Raw genomic sequence first — 21,093 nt, 5'->3', positions numbered from 1 at the left:
ATGCGATGAAGACCTTTAAAAGTTAGTGGGGAAGACCCATAAAAGTTCGCACAAAGAACCTTAAAAACTCGTGGTCAAGATCTTTAAAAGTTCACAGTGAAGATCTTTAAAAGTTCGCGGTGAAGACCTTTAAAAGTTTTTCACAAGCATCTTTAAAAGTTCGAAACATATGTCTTTTAAAAGTTCGGAACGAAAATCTTAAAAATATCAAATTCCTTTAAAAGTTCGAGACGGATACCTTTAAAAGTTCGCAACAAAAACCTTAAAAATTTGAATGCCTTTAAAAGTTCGAGACGAACACCTTTAAAAGTTCGCAACGAAAAACTTTTAAAAAAGCACCTTCAAAATTGTCCCGGACTACATTTTAAAACCAACTTTATATTGCACCATGCTGACAATTTTAGATTTGCGCAGTCTCATCAAAATATTCGTATCTTGGTGTAGAAATGTCAAAATTACGAACCGTTTAATTTCTTGGAAACTAGAGTTCAAAATCTAAAACATGTCCAAAATGTAGGATTTAATACATTAAGGATAGTTTCAGATAATATTTCGAAGTCAACGTAAAATTTTGACACACTGACGATTTCAAACTTGCGCGACTTCAGCAAAACTCTTTTATCTTGATGTAGGAACGTTGAAATCACGAACCGTTTGATTTCCGACAGTTCTAAATTGGCGCGACTTTGCCAAAACTTTTATATTTTGGTATGGAAGCCTCAGAATCATAAGACGTTTTTCTTGCTATCAATTGAAATTGAAGATCTCCATTCTCACCAAATATCATGGGTTCAAGTCTTATTGAATTTGAAATGGTATGCCAAGTAACCTTCCTTCTTATACTTGTGTTCCCTTTTGATGCCTCTCTTCTCTTCTCTTTTTTTTTAGGACAGAGAGCGGATATGAAGACCAACAAACTTGAAGGTCATATGAACATGAAGACATAGTGAATTCCAGACTTCAATGCAAATACTTTGTAGCCTCCTAAAAGACTATAATTATTTCATTGAAGACACAAATTTACCCTAGAGGCTTGCCCCCTTTAAATCAAATGGGATCCAAAGTTTAATAGAAGAATAGTATCTCAGCTCGATTATCAAGTGCTGATTGAATGGATTACATTCTATCGTACTTCATTCGAACAAAGATTGGGGCACTATGTATCTTTTGAACTCATGCAATTGAACTCAGAATGAAACTCTAAGCTGCCTACGTACCTCGGTGAAGAGGATCAAGTCATACCGTAGTTCAGAATGGGTGATTTTTTTTTATTTTTTTTTATGTCCTAACTTTTGCCTAGGTCGCCTCTTTCGAGGTTTTCAACCTAGCGGACTCATTTTATTTTTTTATATATGTCCTAACTTTTGCCTAGGCCACCTCTTTTGAGGTTTTCAATCTAGCGGACTCTTTTTTTTTTTTTTTGGTGGGCCGTACACAGTTTAGACTCATGCAGGTCAGGAGTGTAGGAACATGCTATTTAGGCTCATGCATTAAGGAGCGTTGCAACTTCAAGGATAATACTTCTTCAAAAACTTGCATTGATAGGGCCGATTCTCATGCCATCTGCATCAACTAGCTTGTAAGCCCCACTTGAGTAAGCTTCTTGTACGACATATGGCCCATCCCATTTTGAAGTGAACTTCCCTACAAGTTTATGGGAAGTAATTATGGGTCTTCGTATGGTAAGGACTTGATCTCCTACTTGAAAGGATCTCGAGCGAACTCTTTTATTGAAGGCACGAGACAATCGAGCTTGATAACATTCAAGACTTTGTTGATCTTCCAACCTCTTCTCATCAAGAGCCTCCAACTCTGCTAATCGAAGTTGAGCATTTTCTTCATCAGTGATCCCTTCTTGGATTTTTAATCGTAATGAAGGTATTTGACGCTCGAGTGGTAAGACGGCTTCGACTCCATAAATGAGTGCATAAGGGGTCATTTGTGTTAGCATGCGGTGAGTTGTCCTATATGCCCACAGAGCTTCTTCCATACAGTCATGCCAATCTCGTTTGGATTTGGAGACAACTTTTTTTAATAAGTTGCATAGAGTCTTGTTGAATGCCTCAGCTAGACCATTGGCGGCATCATTGTACATAGAGGAGTTACGTTGCTTGAAGCCAAAGAGATCACAAATCTTGTTCATCAATCTATTGTCAAATGGCTTGCCATTATCCGTTATTATGTAACGAGGAATGCCAAAGCGATATATTATGTTTACTCGGATGAAACTTGCAACGTTTTCCTTCTTTACTTCCTTAGGAGCCACAACTTCAACCCATTTTGAGAAGTAGTCAGTTGTAGCCAAGATGTATAGATACCCACCAGAGGACTTTGGCAGTGGTCCAACAACATCCAATCCCCAAGCGTCAAACGGCCAGGATGCCACAGTTGGGTGCAACATTTCAGGAGGTTGATAAATAAAATTCGCATGGAATTGACAAGCCTTGCATCTTCGAGCGTAGTCCAAGCAATCTTTTACCATCGTTGGCCAATAATATCCCATCCTTTTTATATGGAAGTGGAGCTTTGGTCCAGACTGGTGTGACCCACATACCCCAGAATGTGCCTCTTGCAAAGCTTGGAGTACTTCTTCTTCCCCTAAGCATCGCAAGAGTACTCCCTCAAATGACCTTCTGTATAGAGTATCTTTGTAGTAAAGGAAGTGAGGTACACGACGACGGATTTCATTCCTTCTCCTCGGATTTTCTGGAAGTATCCTATAGCATAAGTAGTCGATAATGGGTTGTCGCCATTCTTCTTTCTCAGCTTCAGAAACAGCGACAAGATGCTTGAGTTTATTTCCTTCACCTTCAACCTCATTTGGCGGCGGTACTACCCATTTTTTGGCAGACAGTAACTTGCGCTTGATCAGGCAGGGTTAACGATGAAGCTAGGGCAGCTAAAGCAGCAGCCTTCTTATTTTCTTTCCTTGGCACATGTTGAATAGTCACGTCACCGACCCATCCCATTAATGTTTTAGCATAATCATGATATGGGCGTAGTTCAGGTTTCTTGACCTCGTAACTACGTAAAAGCTGGTTGATCACTAACTGAGAATCACCAAAGACTTGCAATTGCAACTGCTTCATTTCAACAGCCATTTCAAGCCCAAGTATTAGTGTTTGATACTCAGCAACGTTGTTAGAGCAGAGTTGCGTCAACGTAAAAGAGTAAAGCAGAACTTCACCTTGAGAAGTGACAAATACTACACCAGCACCAGCTCCTCCACGATGTGCAGCACCATCAAAGTACATCTTCCATGGAGGTTGAACTTTAATGACTATTACGTCCTCATCAGGTAGTTCGTCAGTTAGCTCCCAATCATCGGGTATAGGGTGATCTGCCAAGAAGTCTGCCAATGCTTGTCCTTTTACAGCCTTTTGAGGGATGTACAAAATCTCGAATTGTTGAAATTGGAGATACCATCTCGCTAGTCGATCACTAAGAACAGGTTTTGACATTACGAACTTGATGGAATTTGCTTTAGAAATAAGACGAACAACATGAGTTTGAAAGTAGTGCTTTAATTTTTGAATTGAGAAGACTAACGCCAAACAAAACTTTTCAATCGGCGAATAATTCAGCTCGTTTGGTGTCATCATCCTGCTAAAGTAGTAAAGAGAGTTTTCTTTCCCCTCACTATTTTCTTGGGCCAACAATGCTCCAACAGACCTTTCTTGTGCTGAAATATATAGTATAAAGCGACTTTCCAAGTATAGGGGCTGCTAAAACCGGAGGCTTCATCAAGTAGGATTTAATGCTCTTAAAGGCATTGCTACACGCTTGGTCCCATTTGAAAGGGAAACATTTCTTCATAAGGCGACTGAATGGTTGGGACCTCCCAGCTAGGTTTGAGATGAATCTCCTAAGGTATGCTAACTTTCCTTGCAGACTTTTTAATTCGTGAATATCCCGAGGCTCAGGCATTTTCAAGATTGCATCTACTTTGGCTTGATCTATTTCAATCCCTCGATGTCGGACAATAAAACCAAGGAACTTTCCCGAAGTAACTCCAAAGGCGCATTTCAATGGATTCATCCTAAGTTGGTACCTCCGGAGCAACTCAAACACCATTCTCAAGTCTTTTAGGTGTTCGCCCTTCTTTCTTGATTTTACCACCAAGTCGTCCACATAGCATTCAACATTGTTGATAAGTAGCACCAGCGTTCTTCAAACCAAAAGGCATTACCCCGTAGCAATAAATACTCTTGGGGTGCGAAATGTAGTAAGATCTTTATCTTTTGGTACCATGCAAATTTGGTTATAGCCTCACGAACCATCCATAAACGACATTGCCTCGTACCCAGTAGTAGCATCGATCATCAGCTCTTACAGGGACAATACTTGAAACCCACGTTGGGTATTTAACTTCCCGAATAAATCCAGCTTCAATGAGTTTGTTAACTTCGATTTCAATCAGGGGAACCAAGTCCGGCCTAAAGCGCCTTTGAGCTTGCTTAATAGGACGAGCGCCATTATTGACCGCAAGGTGATGGATTGCTACTTTAGGGTCCAAGCGAGGTATTTCTTTGTAACTCCAAGCAAAGACATCCCTAAACTCCTTGAGTAACTCAATATAACTGCTTTCTTCATCAAATTCTAGTAAAGCACTTAGGTAGGTGGGTCTTGGTTCTTCATCAGTGCCCAGGTTAACTTCTTTTAAGGCATCAATCGTTGCCTTCACCCCTTCTTCAAGTTTCGGGGGAGAATCTTTCGCATCTTCATCTTCTTGAGGGTCCCCATCGTTAAAGGATATGTGATAACATGGTGAAACATCGTCCAATTTCTCATCATCCTCCATTAGAGATAAAACACCATGCTCGCCTTATGCAGTAACATGATACGAAGAACCCACACTTTTTTCGTCTTCATTACGTTCTTTAGTGTAGACCACAATGTATGGATTCACCTTCAGTACCTCATCACCCGAAACCATGACTTTTATTTGTCGCTTCATTATAGAAGGAACCAAACTTTGGAAATCTTTAAAGATCTTCTGAATTTTGGGCGAAGCGGGTGTTTTTGTATTTCGATAATTTCTCTGGAACGTATCCCCCTTCTTTAATGGACCCAATCTCTCAAATACGGAAGTTCTCATAGTTGATTTTCCAAGTCGATCAAAGACAGAAGGCCTGTTAGAAGCGGCAGATTCATCTTCTACGGTGATATAATTGTTGCTCGCCCTTCTTATGGAGATGCGCACCGGTGACGGTTGCTTGTATCCCAAACCTTCACGTGGTTGCCTCGTCGCATCTTCTTATGGGAGCTTCCCTAACTTTGACGGCTCATTGGGATTGTATCCAGCTTTTGCAAATAGCCTATAAGCATTAGGACCAAAACCTTAATCTGTTCGCTTTGTAGGGAGTGCCACAGTCTGCAAACGATTTTGGGATACAAACCCTGCAAGTGGCTTTGAGGACAACTTTATTGCCTCAATTCGTTTTACCGGAAGAGTTAACTCCTTTAGCATGTTAGTTTGGAGATTCCATCTCCTTGGTCTTTTTACCATCGTTTTCCTTGTTGGTTGTTCTACTGATTCTTTTTGTGGGCTCCTTCTGTGGTGCCTATGACAAGTCACCAACGCCCAACCTTCATCATCATCATCATCAAGTTGTTTGACTTCAGCTTTGTCGTTCTCTAGTAATTCTTTATCTTTACTTTCTTTAAAATCATATAATTCATCCAGACTGAATGAGATAAAGGTGATAGAGACTTGGTTTACACTTGCTTTCTCATCTTCAAGCACGATCTTCTTTTTGCGAGCCATGTCCATAACTTTGTCCTTGAAGACAAAGCACTTCTCCAGAGGGTGGCTCACAAGTCGATGGTATTTGCAGTAGTTTGGGTCATTTATTTTCCCAGCTTCATTTGGTCGCTTCATCTCTGGAAGCTCAATGAGATATAACTCGAGAAGTTTTTCAAATATAGCTGGCACATCAGAATCCAGAAATGGGTACTCTTTCTCTTGCATTTCTTTTAGAGTCAACTTTCCATTTAGATTATCTTGAAAAGAAGTGGATTTCATACTCTACTTCTTACTCACCTTCGTCTTGAACTTTACAGGTGATGTGTTGACATTCATAGCTTCTTTGCTTTCAGGCTTGGGTACAAACTTTCTCCATTTCCTAACTTCTTGCTTGTCGTTCCCTTTACGGGGCTCATAGATAGGCAGGCTTTCGTTTCCAGCGTAGGCCATGCTCAATTCCATGTCATGGGCACGAGTTGCAAGTTCTTCAAATGTGCTAGGCTTGATACCTTGCAATATGTAGCGCAATCCCCAATGTATGCCTTGGATGCACATCTCTATGCCCGAAGCTTCACTAAGCCTGTCTTTGTAGTTGAGGCTTGCATTCCTCCAATGATTGATAAAGTCGATAATTGGTTCACCCTTTCGTTGACAAGTATTTGTAAGTTATATCATACTCACAGTACGTCTCATGCTATAAAAGCGATTGAGGAATTCTTGCTCTAGTTGATCCCAGCTATCAATAGATCTAGCCTCGAGGTCCGTGTACCAATCAAAAAGTATTTTCTTTTAATGAGCGGACAAATTGCTTGACGAGGTAATCTCCATAAGTCCCAGCATTGTTGCATGTCTCAACGAAGTGCGCCACATGTTGCTTTGGATTGCCTTTACCATCAAACTGTTGAAACTTTGGAGGTTGATAGCCAGCAGGCATCTTCAACATATCGATCCTTGCAGTGTACAGCTTTGCGTATATAAGGGAGGACTTGGCAGTAACTTCATATTTATTCTTAATAGTTCCTTCAATAAACTCCTTCAGTTGATCGATGGGAATCATCCCTTCAGATGAGACAGGGATAGCCTTAGCGGATGCTACTCGTATCGGAGGAGAATCAATCTCTGAACTTCTGGAAGCTTGCCAGGTGCATGTGTGAATTCTTCTTCCATCAAGATTCTCACCCTATCTGTTAGCTTGTCGATTCTAGCATCTTGATTTTGCATGCACTTGGTCAAGCCAGCGATTGCTTCCGTCAAGTTTGCCAACTGCTCCTCCACAGATGAAGTGTTTGTCACCATGACTTGCATTATTGTCATGGACGATGGAAAGTAGCATGGATTTTCACACAGATTGATCCTTGATTGGATCACACTATGTGGTGTAAGTGGGGAGGATCCATCACTTGAAGCATCATCATCTTCCTTCACAACAGAGTGCTTGGATCCGGAGAGGTCAAACAGAGAAAGAGGTTTCTTGATCTTTTCAGCAACATCGCTTCCTCCTTCGGGTGCGTTTGTGAAAGATCTTGCTCCTTCTGAGAATGAAGATCCAAAAACAGGGGTTAATGCGGACAGCACTTGGGGTGTTTGTTGTCCTAACGAGCTTGATTTGCTCCTCGTAACTGGTCCAAAGCTTCCAAAAGTAACATCGAGGATGCTTTCCACATCAGCATAGAACCTGAAATTAGCAGCCTTGGTGGAAGTTGAACTGGAGTTGATTTTCTTTGAAGCCATTTCAATGTTCTTGAACTTTGGTGATTGAGAAGTTGAGATGAGAGGTAGAGATTGTCCCACTGGGCGTGCCAGAATTTGTAGACAATAAATTACGTTGAGAAAATAAAATCAAGACCGAAAATATCGTAACAATCGTAGTATTTTATTTCAAATAATTGAGTATTACAATATCTATGAATCCTCTGATTCTTCTTTTCAATAGTAAATAAAAGAGCATCCGAGCTTAATCTTGAATTTTATTTTATTTTAATCCAAGTGCTTGAAGCTTGATCTTGATCTTGACGTATTTTTAATCCAAGGGCTTGCAACTTATTCTTGAATCTTCGTCTTGATCTTTTAATCCTTAGAACACTTGAATGCTTGTAGCTTTTAGAGAAATCCGCAATGTTTGATCCACGAGCTCCCTCTTTTTTCTTGTTATAACTTCTGGTGTCTTTTCTGGGTTATGAAGACCCCTATTTATAGTTGTGGGAGGGAAGAGTTATGATAAGAACAAACTCTTTTCGACCAATCAAATTGAAGTGTGACATGGCCGCATTTGATTGGCCAAAACATATCACTTGCACATGTGGCACGGTTTCATTGGCTTTCTAATGTGACTTGACATGCCTTGTCATTTTGACACATGGCATGATCCTATTGGCTCTTCCGTTTGACTTGGCGCGCCACGTCATTTGACACGTGGCACCAAACTTGGACCTCTAGGAAGATGACATCTTGGGCTTAATGAAGTGGGCTCATCACTTTAGCCCAATTAAATGGGCTAGCCCAATTGATTAAGACTTATTTATTAACCCATATGTATTTACTTATATAATTAATTCAATTATATTAGCCCATAATATTTATTTAAACTTATATATCTTGAATTTAAAATATAGTCCAAATTATTTAATAAATTTAATTTTAATAAAATTTACATGCCTACAACTTGTCTGATTCTTTTGTTCGTTTTAGGAAGTACGCAATTCCTTTCTTGTTGAAGGGAAATGAGGATGGGATTACAAGATGGTTAATCTAACTTTCACCCTTATTAACAAAGTAAAAAGTTTGATAGCTAACCAACTGAGCTATTAATTTAAAGTTCTTCCAAAAGTACGTAATTACTCACCTCTTAGTTTTGGCTTCCGAGTTGGTGACCTCTTTCCCGGAGGTGACGAACTTTTGACCACATTAGAGACTTGGAGCATATTAGGATCTCATTTGTGTTAGGTGGTGGAGTTGGTTTTATCTTACTATATAAAATATGGAAGCAATTCTTTCTTTTTTTAACAAGAGATTCAGTGAAGCAACATTTTTTTGTTTTAGCTCAGTGTTGATCGATTTAAATGTCGAACCTGTCTTCGATGAAAAGCACGATGGAATCATGTTCATTTATTTAACCGAAAAGGGTTAAAAATGCCCCTAAACTATTGGAAAAGGTTTTTAAATATCTTTTTGGTTTACTTATGCCCTTTGACCGTTAGGTCAATGCTGAATTAAAAATAATTACTACGTATTATTTAAATTTCACGTGGCAACTTCTTATTGGCCAAAATTAAAACATCTAACCCATTAGAAAGGCCCACCCATATCTACCAGTTTTTCGTACTAAACCGCTTCAAACACTAACCCGACCCGAACAAAAAGTTCAACTAAAAAAAAATGCCCACTTCTATCAAACTTCATGGAACAAAAGCTCCATGGAAGTTGCAGCGAACATATAGACCAAAGTTAGTACGTGATTTTCTTTTTCTTATTATGGCATCCAGTTCAATTTACATGACACACACAAATTGCATTATATTCAAGATGAGTTTAATTTAATCATTTTCACAAAACGGAAAGATTTCAAAGTGATTGTTTGGAAGATATCACAAACCATTGGACTACCTCTAGTTTTCCGTCCCACGTTATTGTCAAGAAAATCATTTGCTCATTCATGTTAGGCTTTTCTTGTTTATTTAATTTATTTATGAACCCTTTATTCGATGATAATGCTATGAGATTAATCAAGAAAATGAACACATGTAAATCCACGGGTTAGATGGAAGTGTGGTGTCTTTTTTTATTCGAACTTTTTATTCGGGTCAGGTTAGTGTTTGGGGCAGGTTAGTCCGAAAAATGGGTAGATATGGGTGAGTCTTTCTAATAGGTCAGATGTTTTAATTTTCACCAATAAGAAGTTGTCACGTGGAATTTAAATAATTATTTTTTAAATTCAGCATTGACCTAACGGTCAAGGGCATAAGTGAACCAAAAAGGTGGATGGAGGGGTATTTTTAGCCCAATAGGCAGATGAAGGGTATTTTAAAACCTTTTTCAATAGTTCAGAGGTATTTTTGACCCTTCTCCAATTTATTTAAAACCACGTTGATTTAAGGAATTATCAAATATGATGAGAGGTGTTTAATTATACTTGTTAAGAATTCCATAAGTTGATTTGAAAATTTTGAGTTATGAATCTTTTTTTTTTTTAAATCTAGTAGCCCAATCGATTCTAGTCCCAAGTACATATGCTGGTTATGATATGTTCGTAGGATCAAAGATATACCTGTCTCCATTCCATAAGTACGCATAAGCCGAAGAAATTGAGAAATAGCTACTTTTAACCACATGTTATTAAAGTTTAGTCAATATTTAAAAACTTTTATCAGTTAGCCAATCTTTTGACACGGAAAAACACTTGGATAAAATACCCCTGCTAAAACACGAAAAACTCCCGAAACGACAAGTGGACTTTGGACATTTATAAATTTAAATTTCAAGATTTATTCCTCGAGTTTGAAATTTCCATATATATGTAAACGCAACACAGTATACTGAAGTTCGTAACTTTTAAAGGTAAAACTCTACTGCCTATTATATTGGAGTTTGAACCAATTTTCAAAACAAAATCTAAAAAGTAATCGCAACTCAATTCCACTTCGCCGCTGTCTGTGTTTTCTTTTCTATTGTAAAACACCCTTCGTTGCTGTCAAAATTGTTGGGGAATCATATTCACATTCTATTCCTTTTTTTCTCTCTTCATCAATATTTAGCATAGGTTTGTGCGGGTAAAATCGTGGATAAAAGCTACCCTCGATTTTCCAGCAAAGAAATGAGAGGACAATACGGCCCGATATGACCTCTATTAATGCCGAGGGCATCCACACCTAAGAGCCCGCATAGGACAAATGGAGCATCCGGTACCGGACACGGCCGAGCATCGGGTCTGAGGAGCGTAAAGGGTCGAGACTAGGGAAAAAGACGGTTAGACACGATAAGCGGGAAGCCGTAATATCCGCCCTCAACCGGATGTTACGACACAAATTTCGTCTGACGTCAACTGCATATCAACGTTTACTAGAGGGGGAAGATTTGATTACCTTATTTAGACTTGTACTAGGGTTGAAACTCCGGAAAACCCTTTTTATTTTATAATCTTTATTGGCACGCATATCAAAATAATAAAGTTAATTTTTGTCGTTTAGATATTGTTCAAAGTGTTCTTCGGTTGTTTGTTTATTAAGTTATTAATGAGCTCGTTTCGAGGGCTAAATCAGAACCAAATTCCAGACGTCCAAAGCAAGGCTGAACTCGTTGATCCATTACACTTGGTTTTATCGCTCTGATTCTCTTTAATTGAATTATCTACTGTTCAAAGTTTATTCGTGTCAAATTAAATCACATATCCTTTAATCGCGCATAAATTTAATTATTACTCATTTTAAGGGTAAATGGTTTGGCGCCCACTGTGGGCTAAGGATAATAGTGGTGATTTGATACGAATCTCCATAACACACCCTATTTTACACTTACTCTTTGAAGTTTGATTTCTGGTTAACCTAGAAATGTCAAATTCTCAGTTTGTCCACTTGAACGTTGACACTGAGTCAGGCCACCACGATGCAAACAATAACGTGGTACCAAGTAATGACATACCCCTTGTTAATCCTAATGGTGTCCCCATCGTTGACCTGGTCGACGCTAACTCACAAGTTGCCATCAATATCAATCTGCCAACTAATCCCGAAAATAGCATCCGCGGGGTACCCGGCCATCGGCTCGAGAAGCGCCTGAAGGGAAAGGTTATGAAGTTAGCTTACAATTGATTTTCGAAATGTTACAAGCTCATCAAGCGGCAATAGCACAGTTGCGGCCCAAAGTCATGCCCAGAACAAGATCGAGCCCGGGCGGGTTAGAGAAAATGCTCGAAGAGATTCATAGATTTTCGTAGAACCGAATAAATTCGAGCCCGGGGAAACTTCCAAGGTGATGAAAATGCTCGAAGCACTAACAAAGCGGGTGGAGTCTGGTGAGAAAAATATAGAGGCAAATGACAAGAAGGTGAAAACTTATAATTCGAGGGTCGATCAGATCCCAGGAGCACCTCTAATATTGAAATGACCGGATTCCAAAAAATTCATTCAGAAGACTTTTCCCCCAAGTGCAGCACTGAAGCCAATCCCGAAGAGATTCTGAATGCCCGACATTCCCAAATATAACGAGACCATATATCCAAACGAGCATGTAACCTCATATACGTGCGCAATCAAAGGCAACGACCTAGAAGATGACGAGATTGAATTAGTGTTATTGAAGAAATTAGGGGAAACCTTGTCCAAATAACCGATGATATGGTACCATAACTTGTTGTGGTAGGCTAGAAACCCGTATTTTAGTCATAGTTTACACTCTAACTAGTTCATTTTACGTGTGTTTGAGCTTAAATGATGGTGAATTATACTTATTACATATTTTATGCCTTGCAGGAGTTGATTCCGAGTTAAGAAGATGAATTGGAGCTAAATCAAATAATTTGGAGCTTTGAAGTTTGAGTAAAAGCCCAAGGAATTAAACTGGGATCATGTTTGGGGATCGAGGATCAAGTCTAGATGTCAAAATATGGACGAAACGATTCACTTTGAGAAAAATACACAGCCGCACTGCATGGGGCGTCGTGAGGCACGGCACGGCAGTGTAAAATGGGTCTGACAGAAGTTTTGCATGCTCTTTAAAAATTCCTACATACGTTGTGCAGGGCACAGTGCTCGGCGCGGCACGCCTGTGCAGAGGTCTTAGAGTTTTTCCTGTTTCGGCTTAGAAATGGTAGTTTTGTCCGAACCCACTTCTACATGGTATACATACACCAAAAACATGTTTTTGAGGGACTTTTGACCTACGAAAGATTGGAGAAGCAACTAAGGCAAGAAGACACAAGAATTCATCAAGATTTCAACCAACAATCGGTGCAATACGGGAGTTTGTATCGAATCATTAGCATTGATATTTTTTATGTTTTTAAACCTTATTGAGATGACTTTTTTCATTGCTATGGAGTAATTTTCATTAGAATGTTGACATATACAGTGTTTGATAACTTGATTAGGGATTCGATTCTTGATAATTATTGGAATTAATTGATGGAGTTTAATTCGTATTGTGAAGTTATTTCTATTTTGCTTAATCGAAAGACGAGCTTGATATTGTCACGACCCAAATTTCCTCCGTAGGATGTCGTGACGGAACCTAATCTTTAAGACTAGGTAAGCCTAACACTTACTGAATTAATGGAAGAATGTGACCAACAACTAATAATTATGAAATATAACCTTATTACACAACTTTCAATCCCCAAAATCGGTAGTACAAGTCATAAGCTCTACTGAATTTACTACCAAAAATAACTATTTCGAAATAAAGATAAAACAGTGAAAGTACAATACAGAAGGTGACTCCGAGACCTGTGAATGCAACAACAGGTTTACTTGAGTCTCCACGGGAAGATCCGTGCATCTAGCTATAGATCGACTGACTTCGAATTACCTGGGTCTGCACAAAAATATGCAAACGTGTAGTATGAGTACACCACAACGGTACCCAGTAAGTATCAAGACTAACCTCAGTGGAGTAGTGACGAGGGACAGTTAAGACACCTGCTGGACTAGATAACCTGAACAAGTATAGGTATAGGACTAACAGAGTATGATATATCTTCAGAACTACGCATAATGACAACAATAATACGGTGCTTGCAATAGGAAATGGAAGCAACAATTTGCAGCAGGACACCACAAGTAATAACACATTAGAGTAAGCTGGGTACAGTTTAAATCCGGTGAAAAACAAACAAAGGAAAGACAAGTAGCAACTTGATAATAATAACCGCTTTCACACCAGGTTTATTCAATAATCTCCACGAGGTACCTAACCTCAAAACTCACACAATTCACGTGTCCCAATTCATGAACCCTAATCACTTGGCATCTTGTGCCCTCATTACAACTGATAACTGCATGGACGACTCACGTGCCAATTGAATAAATCTCACATATAAAACAAGTAGACGGAGTATGTACAAATGATCGGTAGCTTCAGTGTTAATCTTCTTAAACCGATAGGGTGATAAAGTATGTGTATGCTTGTGCAAGTGTTCTATCACAGTTCGGGCCAACGAATAAGAGTAGAGAAAAAATTGAACGGCACATAAGGGACGATCCCCAGAATTTGCACCAAGTAAAACTCACATAGGTTAGGCACGCCACTACACAAATATGGACAACAACAATGCCCCCAGGCCATCACAAGTCATCATAAATCAATCTATGACATAGCCAAACTTGTCTCGCCACATGCGCAATAATAAAGTAAATGTCCGCCTTGTCTCGCCGCACGCGCATAATAATATTCCCACCTTGTCTCGCCACATGCTCAAACTCACATATATAGCCCATATTGTCATGCCGCATGTGCATATCAATAGTAACAATAAGACGACAGAAATCTTGTGCAAATACCCGAACAAAACCTCCCAACAATATCACGTGCCAAAAGCACAACATCACAATAGAATGACTTTCACAACATGTGCCCATATTCCACAATATTTCATCTAAACAATGTTAGTACCACAACCGCACATAGCCCTCGACTCAACAAACTGAGTACAACAACAACAACAACAACAACAATAGCACGAGAATACGACAAGTAAATCAACTAAAGGGCTTTGGCTCACAAAGAAGCGGTAGAACGAGCTCACAAAGAATAAACATAATAGGGAATACTAGCCTCAATAAGAATGGCTCAACAAGGGATAAATAATATGTGACAAATTATTCTAAATAAGGATGGGGCAACTATGATAAAGGATAACTAAACTTCATTTAGGGTTGAGCAATTACGATGAGATGCAACAAATTCAATTAAGGATAAGCAACGAAAAAGATAATCATAACCTCAATTAAGGGTAGACAACTACAGAAGAGATAATAATAATTTCAATTAAGGATTAGCAATTAGGAAAGGATAGCATGACAAATCCACGAATAATTTCAATTCAAGATACCCCAATGAGTACCTTGAAAAACCCACGAAAAATCTCCCAAAACTGAGGTGTAGAACTAAAAATATGTTAAAAATATCAAACCCTCGACATAAATGGGATTCTGCCCAGGCTTTTCGCAGTTACGAACATGAATGTTGCATCTGCGGCCTCGCATTTGCGAGAAAAGGTCTGCATCTGCGAACTCAACTGGCAAGCCCAGTGGCCGCACCTGCGACTCCGCAAAAGCGCAAAAAAAGTCGCAGATGCGGAGATCTTCGCATTTGCGATCTCTAGGCCGCAAAAGCGGCCATCGCACTTGCGTTCCCAAACTCCGCAAAAGCGAGTTCCCCTCAGGCCACAATGATCGCAGAAGTGACCATGCTCACATAGAAGCGGAGCCACACCTGGGCTCCAAAACGTCACAAGTGCGAAGCACCAGAACAAGACCTGATCACAAGCATGGAAATCATCCAAAACTCGTCCGAAACACACCCGAGGGCTCCGAGACTCCATCCAAGCATACCAAAAAGTTTCAAAATACAATGTGGACCTACTCGAGGCCTCGAATCACATCAAACAATGCCGAAATTATGAATCGCACCACGAATCGAACTCATAAATTTTGAAGTCTTCTAACTCCCAAAACTCGTGCCGAAACACACCAAATCAACCCGGAATAATGTCAAATTTTGCATGCAAGTCCCAAATGACATAACAGAGCTAATCCAATTCTCGGAATACAAATTTGACCCCAATATCACCAAGGTTAATTCTCGGTCACCCCTCTTAACTTCCAAAAACTTCAACTTTCTAATTTTTGCCGAAATGCTTCAAATTACCCTACAGGTCTCCAAATCCAAATACGGACGCACGCCTAAGTACAAAATCACCATACAAAACTATTGGAACAATAAAAATTTTATTCCGGAGTCGTCTACATAAAAGTCAAATTTCAGTCAACTCTTGCCGCTTAAGCTTCTAAAACACGAATCCTTCTTCCACATCAATCCCGAATAATTCGAAGTCCGAACTCGACTACGCGCGCACGTCATAACATATAATATGGAGCAGCTTGAGACCTTCAGCCAATGAACGGACTGCTAATACTCAAAAGACCTGTCGGGTCGTTATAAATATTGAATTTCTTTACATCTTATGCTCTAGTCTAAACTCGTGATTCAAATAGGTAATCGAAAGAGCTTCTTGAATTATTAATCAAAATAAAAAATAGAAAAATATTCGTGAGAAGTTACCCTTTAAATCATAACCATCATTTTATTCATTTCAATTAGTTACCGTGATTCAATTGGATTAATTGCTGAATTTAACATTTAATCAGAAGAGGAATATTAACTTCAAGAGTAATCTGATTATCTATTAAATTTGTGAGAATCAACAGTATTATAGAGTGAACTAACTCAAGAATTGAATCTTGAGTCAATTATCTTGCACATGTCTAGTCAAATACCTTTATTTCTCTCATTGATATCTCTTTGTTGCTCATTTGCTATCTTTGGTGATCAATTGTTAATTGCTTAATGTTTAGTAGTTAATCATAGTTGAAAATTATTAAATCAAGTGTTAATTTTCCTGGATAGTAATTAACAGAAGATTATTCGAATACTGTTTAAATCCAAGCCCTATGGAGACGATTTAAATTAAACTATCTTTGACTAGCGAGCAATAATTTTGTGTTGTATTTTGCGCTCGTCAAATTTTGGCACCGTTGCTGGGGATTAGCAATTAATAGTGTTTAAAATAGCTTTTAGTACTAATTCAGGAACCAATTTTGCTTTATTATATTCACGTTTTCTCACTTGTGTGCAGAGTAAAGGTTTAACTTCTCTGATGTATGACTCGATCTTCTTCAAAGGCAGTGATACCCTACAAATCAAAGTTGGAGAAACACATGCGACAACTGACGAAAGAAAGAGAATTAACAAAAAATTTCTTGGGTCATACTTCGACTCGAGATAACATGGCAAACAAAGAGATTGATGGAGTAGACTTAGCTATAAGAGAGGCAGCACAACAAGAAGCGGCACGGATAGCAGCTGGGGCAACCCTTAGAGCTACTGAGGGGACTATCCAAGATGGTGGGGGTCAAAGATTCAATCTAAACTGACTCTTGGTTGAAGACCAGTTCGAGAATGCAACACCTAGGGCTGGGAGGTCATTAGGGGATTATGCTTGACCAGGCTACAATCAAGGATTGTCAAGTGTTAGGCCTCCACCCATAGCAGCAAACAGATTTGAGTTGAAGAAAGGCTTGATTCAAACCATCCAAAAAAGTGTATCTTCAGAGGGAAGGTGAAAGAAGATCCTAACACTTACTTAATGGACTTTGAGGAAATTATGAACACCTTCCAGTATAATGGAGTATCAAAAGATGCAGTCTATCTAAGGGAATTCCCATTTTCACGGAAGCATGACGCGAAGCAATGGCTTCGTAGCTTACCGATCGGGTCTATCAGCACATGGGAAGATATAACTAAAACGTTTCTTGACAAGTACGTCTCAGCTGCAAAAACAGGGAAGTTTATAAGGAAAATTCACAACTTCTACTAGAGGGATACTGAAATGATTTTTAAAGCTTGGGAATGATTCAAGGAGATTATAAGAAGGTGTCAACATAATGGAATTGAATTGTGGATGCATTTTCAGGACTTCTGGGATGGACTGACACCCTCCTCACGACGAACTTTGAGTACCGCATGTGGAGGTCCATTAATGAAGAAAATTCCGGAGGAGGTCGTCTTAATTCTTGATGAATTGTCTAAGGACGCTAACTAGTGGCCTGATGAGGGTAATGATAGGAGAAAATCTGTTGGGGTTCACCAGGTAGACTCTAACACATCAGTGCAAGCCCATCTAGATACCATGGCCAAAGAGATAAGAAAGCTGACATTGTCCAAGATACTGAGTGAACCACAAGCAGCATGTGACTTTTGTGAAATGGGACACCCTACACATAAGTGTCAAGCTTCAGCTGAGGAAGTAAACGCATTCCCCTTTTCACGGAAGGATGACGTGAAGCACTGGCTTCGTAGCTTATCATATCAGGTCGATCAGGACATGGGAAGACATAACTAAAAAGTTTCTTGACAAGTACGTCTCAGCTGCAAAAATAAGGAAGTTTAGAAGGGAAATTCACAACTTCTACCAGAGGGACACTGAAGCGATTTTTGAAGCTTGGGAATGATTCAAGGAGATAATGAGAAGGTGTCAACATAATGGAATTGAATTATGGATGCATTTTCAGGACTTCTGGGATGGACTGACACCCTCTTCACTACGAACTCTGTGTACCGCATGTGGTGGTCCATTAATGAAGAAAATTCTGGAGGAGGTCATCCTAATTCTTGATGAATTGTCTAAGGACGCTAACTAGTGGCCTGCTGAGGGTAATGACAGGAGAAAATCTATTGGGGTTCACCGGGTGGACTCTAACACATCAGTGCAAGCCCAGGTAGATAACATGGCCAAAGAGATAAGAAAGTTGATATTGGCCAAGATACGGAGTGAACCACAAGCAGCATATGACTTTTGTGGAATAGGACACCCTACACATGAGTGTCAAGCTTCAGCTGAGGAAGTAACGCATTCCCCTTTTCACGGAAGGATGACGCGAACCACTGGCTTCGTAGCTTACCGATCAGGTCGATCAGGACATGGGAAGACATAACTAAAAAGTTTCTTGACAAGTATGTCTCAGCTGCAAAAATAGGGAAGTTTAGAAGGGAAATTCACAACTTCTACCAGAGGGACACTGAAACGATTTTCGATTGGGAATGATTTAAGGAGATAATGAGAAGGTGTCAACATAATAGAATTGAATTGTGGATGCATTTTCAAGATTTATGGGATGGACTAACACCCTCCTCACGACGAACTCTGAGTACCGCATGTTGAGGCTCATTAATGAAGAAAATTCCGGAGTAGGTGGTCTTAATTCTTGATGAATTGTCTAAGGACGCTAACTAGTGGCCTGCTGAGGATAATGATAGGAGAAAATCTGTTGGGGTTCACCAGGTGGACTCTAACACATCAGTGCAAGCCCAGCTAGATATCATGGCAAAAGAGATAAGAAAGTTGACATTGGCCAAGATACTGAGTGAACCACAAGCAGCATGTGACTTTTGTGGAATAGGACACCCTACACATGAGTGTCAAGCTTCAGCTGAGGAAGTAAATGCGGTAGGGAACTTTAATAGAGGAAACTATCAAGGTAGGAACAATTATAATATTTTGGGACAAAGACATCCAGGTTTTTCATGGAGTTCACCTAGTGGGAGTTTGAACTCATGGCAGCAAAATAATCATAGACCCCAGGGTCAAAGACCACCAAGTTTTCAGAACCAGCCTAGGCAGCAGTACCAGCCACAACAGTTAAATCATTCTAGTATGGAAGATCTCATGAAGGCATTCATAAACAAAATAGATGAAAAATTTGAGACGCAGGTCATAACCATCTAGAAAAAAAGACAAATGGGATAGATTGCAAATCTGTTATCTGACATGGCTCCTCAGACTCTACTATCTAACACTGAAAAGAACCCAAAGGAAACAATCAAAGTTGTATTTCTAAGAAGTGGCAAAATAGTGGTTGACCCGGTTATGAAAGCTAGACCTGAGGTGGTGAACAAGCAGACTGAGACATTGGAAGCGAAAAAGTGTAAAATGCAGAATGGCCAGAGTAGTGGGGTACAAGAGGAGATTGAAGAAAGTAGACACATGCCAGCTCTATTATTCCCTCAAAAGATGAAGCGGGAAAGACTTGATAATTATTTTGGGCGGTTCTTGGAGATGCTCAAACAACTTTATGTGAATATTTCTTTCACAGAGGTACTCATTCAGATGCCAGCGTTCTTGAAGGAAATCCTATCTAGCAAGAAGAAATTAAATGAGATAACAGTGTCTATGTTGAATGTCCACTACAATGCCATATTGCAAAATAAAATTCCCCAAAAGTGTGAGGACCCAAGAAGCTTCACCATACCATGCTCGTTGGGGAATGAGAAATTCGACAAGGCCATCTATGATTCTGGTGTGTCTATAAATCTAATGCCTTTGTCTGTGTTCAGAAAACTTAAAGGTGAGCTTGGAGTGATCAAACCAATACCAGTGTCCCTACAACTGGCTGACTAGACCACCATCCTGCTTGAAGGAATTATTGAGGATATTCTAGAATGGGTGGACAAGTTTGTGTTCCCCGTGGACTTTATTTTGGTCGACATGGAGGTGAACAAGGAGGTACCTCTAATTCTAGGAAGGCCATTTTTATGTACAAGCAGAGCAATCCTTGATATCTATGAGGGGCAGCTTATGCTCAGGGTGGGAAATGAGAAAGTAGTATTTCAGATGGAAAGAATGATGAAATACCCCAATGATGAGGCGTCTGCCTACTCGTGCTTCAAACTAGATATTGTTGGGGAATTGGTTGAAAAATATAAGCTTGAAAATCTTGTTGGGGATACTCTAGAGAGGTGTATTACTCAGTCTAGCACAGTGGATGATGAAGATCCTGAAATAAAGAAAAAGGATGAAGCTCTTGAAATTGAGGATCAATTGGTTGATGAGGAGGAACTAAAATAGGAGGCTTCTAAGCCTAGTGTGGAATTGATAGTCCTCCCTACTCACTTTTAATATGCTTTTCTTGAAACTAATAATTTTCCTGTGATTATTTCTGCTTACTTGACATGTACACAAGAGCAAAAGCTGGTGGAGCTGCTGAAAAAGTACAAAAGGGCATTGGCTGGAGTATAGCTGATATTCAAGGAATTAGTCCAGCCATTTGCATGCACAAAATTCTGCTAGAAGAAAATAACAAGCCAGTGGTGTAGCCCCAACACAAGTTGAACAAAAATCTAGAGGAGGTAGTGCACAAGGAGATCATTAAATTGTTAGATGCGGGAGTGATTTTCCCCATATGTGATAGCCAGTGGATTAGTCCAGTGCAAGTTATACCCAAGAAGGGGGGCATGACAGTGGTGAAGAATGAAGATAACGAATTGATCCTAACAGGAACAAGCACTGAGTGGAGAATGTGCATTGATTATAAAAGGCTGAATGATGCAACAAGGAAAGATCGCTTCCTACTTCCCTTAATTGATCAAATGCTCGAGAAAGTGGCTGGACATGGATATTACAGTTTCTTGGATGGGTACCCAGGCTACAATCAGATACCCATTGCCCCAGAAGATGTTGATAGGACTACATTCACTTGCCCGTCAGGTATTTTTGCTTACAGGAGGATGCAATTTGGGTTGTGTAATGCACCAGCTATTTTTCAGAGGTGCATGATGTCTATTTTCTCCGATCTCAACGG

The 21,093-nt window shown here is 39.6% G+C and overlaps 1 protein-coding gene across 1 annotated transcript; it reads left to right on the top strand.

Annotated features, from left to right (window-relative positions):
• Nucleotides 1-19,283: 19,283 nt before the first annotated feature.
• Nucleotides 19,284-20,360, top strand: LOC104112962 (uncharacterized). Its single transcript, XM_009623013.1, has 2 exons — nt 19,284-19,860; nt 19,933-20,360. Exons 1-2 carry the CDS (start codon nt 19,284-19,286, stop codon nt 20,358-20,360), a joined length of 1,005 nt encoding a protein of 334 aa, XP_009621308.1.
• Nucleotides 20,361-21,093: the final 733 nt, after the last annotated feature.

Source organism: Nicotiana tomentosiformis, chromosome 2 (assembly GCF_000390325.3).
Source record: "Nicotiana tomentosiformis chromosome 2, ASM39032v3, whole genome shotgun sequence".
In the NCBI taxonomy this organism is placed as follows: Eukaryota; Viridiplantae; Streptophyta; class Magnoliopsida; order Solanales; family Solanaceae; genus Nicotiana; species Nicotiana tomentosiformis.
This window is presented reverse-complemented; position numbering and strand designations above follow the sequence as displayed.

Bases quoted from the DNA above. Each gene is read 5' to 3' on its own strand.
- LOC104112962 (XM_009623013.1), top strand. From the start codon at position 19,284: ATGGCTCCTCAGACTCTACTATCTAACACTGAAAAGAACCCAAAGGAA. The intron at 19,861-19,932 runs GTGAGCTTGGAG...TCCTGCTTGAAG, and splicing joins TGTGTTCAGAAAACTTAAAG to GAATTATTGAGGATATTCTA.